Source organism: Tyto alba, unplaced genomic scaffold, assembly GCF_018691265.1.
Source record: "Tyto alba isolate M040663 unplaced genomic scaffold, T.alba_DEE_v4.0 Super-Scaffold_7, whole genome shotgun sequence".
In the NCBI taxonomy this organism is placed as follows: Eukaryota; Metazoa; Chordata; class Aves; order Strigiformes; family Tytonidae; genus Tyto; species Tyto alba.
In genome coordinates, this window is record NW_024881328.1 from 11,039,013 (window position 1) to 11,044,218 (window position 5,206).

The following is a 5,206-nucleotide window of genomic DNA, read 5'->3' on the forward strand; positions in this document are numbered from 1 at the left end:
TCCTATACTTTATTAACCTCTGGATCAGGCTCAGACCCAGTATATCTGTTTAGGAGATTCGCTCCATGCTCCCACTTTTACCTCGTGATGACTGTGTGCCTTCTTTTTACAGAACTGCACAACAGTGAAGCTTTTTTTACTCTCCCTCTGCTTCTCCCTAGTCCCCTTGAACATAACCAAACCTAGGCAAGGTGCCCCATTCTAACTTTAAATGTCGCTGCAAACCTAAGGGACTGAAGTGATCCCTTTCTTTACCTCCCACCCTCCCATGGCACCACCATAGCGCTCCTCTGCAGCACTGGAAGAGACAGACAGCAAGAAGACATTGTCTAAAAACATAATTTAATGTGATATTTTGGTGATTGTGGTCAACGACTGAATTTTTTGCAGACAAGAACAGGTTTGACGTTAATGACACCATCATTCACACGAGCATTGCATTGCACAGAAAAGAAAAGTTTACACTTGACCCCATACAAACAAAGCAGCAGAGGAAAAACCAGTTATGGACCAGTCCCACTTTGTGAATAGTCTATCTGAAAATTCATCATCATAATTAATACTCATTGACGAAAAAATGTGACCGGTTCAAATTCCATGTGTGGCACAGTCCAAACTCTGGGCTCTCTTACAACTTGGAGAACCACTCGAGTTTCAAGCTGCTGAACTCCTCGTGTGACACATAAAACACCGAGGCTGACAAAGGGAGGGAGGGGTTCGGAGCAGATGAGGGAGAGTAAGGAAGGGGATCATTTTGTTTCACTCCTATTTCGTTTCCACAGGGGTAAAAAAAAAAAAAAAAAAAAAAAACAAACATACAAACCGATAATGAAGCTAAAGTGACCTGTGGAGAGAGTGGACACCAGCAGGAACAGCGGCACAACGGGGTACAGAAACACCGACAAGCCCCACGCGAACCGGTGGCGGGGCCGGTTGTGTCGCGTTGGTCGCTGTGTGTTAATCGGGGTATAAAAGAAAGCCAGAGAAAGTGCTGTACTTATTGTTGTTGCCTCCATGCGCTTTGCCTCCGTCCAGCTTGACGTACACCTCATCACCGGAGTCCAGGTGCAGCACCACGCTGTTGCTGGCGTAGTCGTAGTTCTGGTCCGCGTCCTGGGCGATGGCACTGGCCCGCACCTGCCAACACAGCCGCGGGGTGCGTCAGCCCCCCGGGTTCCCCTTCCCCAGCCCCTCCATCAGCCCCCCCTTCCCCAGCCCCTCCGCTACCCGCTGCGACCTCCCTCCCGCCCCCCTCCTTGCTTCTCCTTCTCCAAACTCCCGGCAGGAAAGTTTGCAAGCCGGGAGTTCGGAGTTTACGCTCCCCGCGGGACACCCCCGCCCCGACGGCAGGGAGGATGCTCCGGCTGCTGCTGTTCCCCGGGAGCCGCGGCGGGGCCGGGGGGGGGGGGGGGGGGGCTCGACACCCGGGGCGAGGGGAGGACGAGCCGGGGAGCAGCGGGGACCCACCTGCCCGTTCTTGCACAGGTCTGCCCACATGCTGGTGCCGTCGCCGCCGCGCATGAGGATGTGGTAGGTGAAGAAGTAGATGCCGCGCACCTGGCAGGTGAACTTGCCGCTGGCCGGGTCGTAGTGGTTGCCCAGGTTGGTCACCACGTCGTCGAACTTGAGGACCTCGTAGCCTTCGTGGGGGCTCTTCAGCCCCACGTAGAAGGCGATGCGCGGCCCGCTGAAGGCGGCGCTCAGCCCGCCCGCCGCCTCGCCGCCCGCCGCCGCCCCGCCGCCGCTTCCGCCGCCCCCCGCGCCCGCCAGCGCCAGCCCGGGCAGCCCCGGCTTCCCCGCGTCGCCCCGCTCCCCCGGGGGACCCCGCGGCCCCGGCGGCCCCGGTTCCCCGGGAGGTCCGCGGGGTCCCGGCTTGCCCGGCCGGCCCGGCTCCCCCTTGGGTCCCTGGACGAAGGGCGGCGGGGGGTTGGCGCCCAGGTCCTGCAGGGCCTCCACGGCGGCGGTGCTGCCGGTGCTGCCGGGGCCCGGCGGGCGCCCGCCGCTGTACGGGTCGCAGATCATGCGGCAGGTGCCCATCATCTCGTAGTGGGCGCCGCTCTCGGCGGGCGCCTGCAGCAGGAGCAGGGGGACGGCGACGAGCAGGGCGACGGCCATGGCCAGGGCGAGCCCGGCGGCGGCCAGCAGCCGCCTCCTCCGCTGCCAGAGCCGGGCGGCGACGGCGAGCAGGTCCTCCTTGCCGTGCGAGGCAATGGTGGCGCGGGGGGCCGGCCGCTCCCTGCGGGGGACGGCGAGAAAAGGCGGTGAGCCCCCCGCCGCCGGCGCCTCCCCGCCCGGCCCCCGCCTCAGCCCGCCCGCCGGCCGGCCGCTCGCCCCGCCATGCCGCCGCCGCCGCCGCCGCCGCCGCCGCCGCCCCGCTCCGCTCCGCTCCGCTCCGGGGGGACGCGGCGGCTCGTCCGCCCGGCGGGGCTGGGCCGGTGCGGGGGCGTCTCCGCGCCGAGCGGGCGCCCGTCTCTGCCCCGAGCCCCCGCGGGAAGGTTGGGGGGGGTGGGGGGGTGGGGGGTGTGACACCCCCACACACCCCCCGGTACCGCCCGCCCCCGGCGCCGCCCCGACGTGGGGGACGCGGAGCGGGGCGGGACGGGGCGGGCGAACCCACCTGCGGGGCCGATCGCGGGGGGCCGGGGCGGAGCCGCCCGGGGAGTCTCGGGGCTTCGCCACCGGCCCGCCCGCCGTGCAGAACGCCGGGGACAGCCGCGGCCCCCCGGGAGGGGCGGGCGGAGGGGAAGGGAGAGGCTGCGGGGCTCCCCGCACATCCCCGGGGTCCCCGGCCCCTCGATGGCCGGCACTGGTGGGTGGGGGGACCCCGCTCGCCCCACCGGCACCGGGAGTCCCTGCGGGTAGCGCCCAAACTGAGCCCCGTTGAAACCGGGACGGTCGGGGACGCGCCGCACTGCCCCGTTCACCTGCCGCCAGACACTGCAGCCTCCATCCCTCTCTCCATCCCTCCCGGCCCGCGGCGGGACGGGCCCTGCGAGACAGCCCGGGCCGCGGCCGGAGCCCCCGGTCCCTCCCCGGGGCGAGCTCCCCGCCGCCGCCGAGCCGCCCCGCTTTCTGCGGGGGGGGGGGGGGGGGGGGTTGGGCGAAGCCCCCGCGCAGGCAGTAGGTTACCCCGGCGTGTTCCCCGTGGCTCCGTCAGCCACCCCCCGCCCAGCTTCGGCGGCCCAAAGGCGAGCGGGACGGCATCGTGAGTGGATCTTGCTCCGCAACAAATCCAAGTGTAATTAGAGTTCGTTACGTTACACCCGCCCCGATTTCCCGACGGCAGGCAGGGCTTGCCGGGTGGAAGGGGAGACCGGGGAAGAAATACTTTTTGCAGAGTTTAGCTTGGGTTACAGCACGTTTTTTTGTAGGTTTCCCCGCGTAGTAATGGGTCCAAACCAAGTGGGTTTTCCCCCAGTCGATAAACTGTGGTTAATTACCTTTGTTTTTCTGAGTAAACTGTGCTCGTGCAGCGGAAGCTCTTGCACCGTTAACTGCCTACAGGGGTCTCCTCTCTGGAGAGTAAGTTGTGATCTTACCCATGTTTCAAACACCCGTTCCGGAAAAAAAAAAAAAAAAAAAAAAAGGGGGGGGGGGGTGGGGAGGGAAATAAAAAAAAAAAAAAAAAAGGACAATACTACAGTGATATTTCTGAAGGGCAACATTTCGGTGTCCCCGGCTTCCTTGGTGCAAAAGAAGAGTGAATTTCCAGCGGGTTCACCAGAGCTGAAGGCAGTCTGTTTTGCCTTAAATCGGGGAAACATGCAGGTTGAAGGCAGCGAAACACTCAGCTTGAGCCAAGGCTTGCTGAAGCTGATGGCCTCGAGGCACTCTATGCAAATGGCGACATGCAGGCTTCTTCCAAGAACTGCAGAAATGCCCTGAAAGAACTTGGGACTCTTTTGTTAGCTTTCCTTGAAATGTTAGGAGGGGACATCAAGGCTTTCCCAACTGGAATACAAGCACCTCGGGACCAGATCTCATCTCAGTTACATCCCTGCGTGTGCCCAGCATTTTTTCCCGGAGTTATTAGTGCTTTGCTCTGCTGCTGCTGAGATCAGGATTCATCCCTGCCCCTCCGAGTGTCTCTGATTTTTTTTTTTTTTCCACATCTGTGTATTTGAAGCTGGAAGGGAAATTAATCTTGTAAATTAAAACCTTTCCCTGAGAATTGTATAGATAGTCGCATTAGAGTAACCATGTCTATTACTTAGAACAATGCGGCTAAATGTTTTAAGAGATGAGATTGTGACAAAGATCTAAATCCTTTCCCTCCTCTGAATTACCGGTTGCATCCCACAGTGTTATTATAAGCCCCCACACTTGTCTAAAGCCTTGTAAAATGATTTCTAATAGTTGTTTCTGCTACAACCCTAGTATAATTTTCCATATATTAACTGTGCTAAATACAAATAAATGCACAAATAAATTGCACTGCTTTGCCGATCATCCCTACTTAACCTTCTGATAATTTCCCTTTTATTTTGGTATTTGTCACCAGCTCTGCTCTCCCCGTGCCTTGCTATTCCCCCGGAGCTCTGCAAACACACCTAACGTGGATTTTTAATCTCCTGGTTCCCAAAGGCAGCAGACACACTGTAGCTTTTCTAACCCTTTTCTGAATAATTAAGTTCTCATATCATTGGGGCTCTGTTGCAACTCCCCTATTTGCATTAAGCCACTTTTATGAGGTGACCAGTACTGGGAACTATATTCTAACTGGAGGTTCACGAGCCCATTCTGCAAAGCCAGAAAAATTTTCTGTGACAGGGTCTGTTATTCCCATGGATCAACAAGGACAGACAAAGAAGAAGCAGCATTCTAACTTTCAGCAGGACAAAATTGGCACAGTTCTTAATAATGACAGTTGAGCACTTGAACAAGCAGGCAAATGATAGAGATATCAGCAGTTAGGTTAGGTGTCAAATTCCAGCAATTTTGTTTAGGAATAATTTAATTACTCCTCTGTGATGTGGTGAGAATGGATGGATCACCAAGTTAATCCCCCTGTCAGATTGCTTTAAGGTAAACACAGCGTGACTTTAATATGTAACTCCAGTAGGATCTACGTTCCTGGAGACCTGGAGTTAAGGGCTGACTGATATAATGCATCTTGTGCCCCAAGAAGAAGCACCGTGATCGATGAGGCAACTGGTACCACCCACTGATCTACACTAGTAAGTATTTAGGAATACAGTCACAAAAA

General features: G+C 58.3%; 1 protein-coding gene across 1 annotated transcript; it reads right to left on the reverse strand.

Moving 5' to 3' along the window:
- Positions 1-325: 325 nt before the first annotated feature.
- C1QL2 (complement C1q like 2) lies at positions 326-3,193 on the reverse strand. The gene is made up of 3 exons (XM_042784074.1): positions 3,130-3,193; positions 1,468-2,236; positions 326-1,137 (listed from the first exon to the last, which is right to left on the reverse strand). Exons 2-3 carry the CDS (start codon positions 2,113-2,115, stop codon positions 958-960), a joined length of 828 nt encoding a protein of 275 aa, XP_042640008.1. The 5' UTR covers positions 2,116-2,236; positions 3,130-3,193; the 3' UTR covers positions 326-957.
- Positions 3,194-5,206: the final 2,013 nt, after the last annotated feature.

What these genes read in the sequence shown, in the direction of transcription:
- C1QL2 (XM_042784074.1), bottom strand. Translation starts at nt 2,115, where the DNA reads ATGGCCGTCGCCCTGCTCGTCGCCGTCCCCCTGCTCCTGCTGCAGGCG. An exon ending in ACCTGTGCAAGAACGGGCAG is followed by an intron (nt 1,138 to 1,467) that starts GTGGGTCCCCGC and finishes CTGTGTTGGCAG; the next exon opens with GTGCGGGCCAGTGCCATCGC.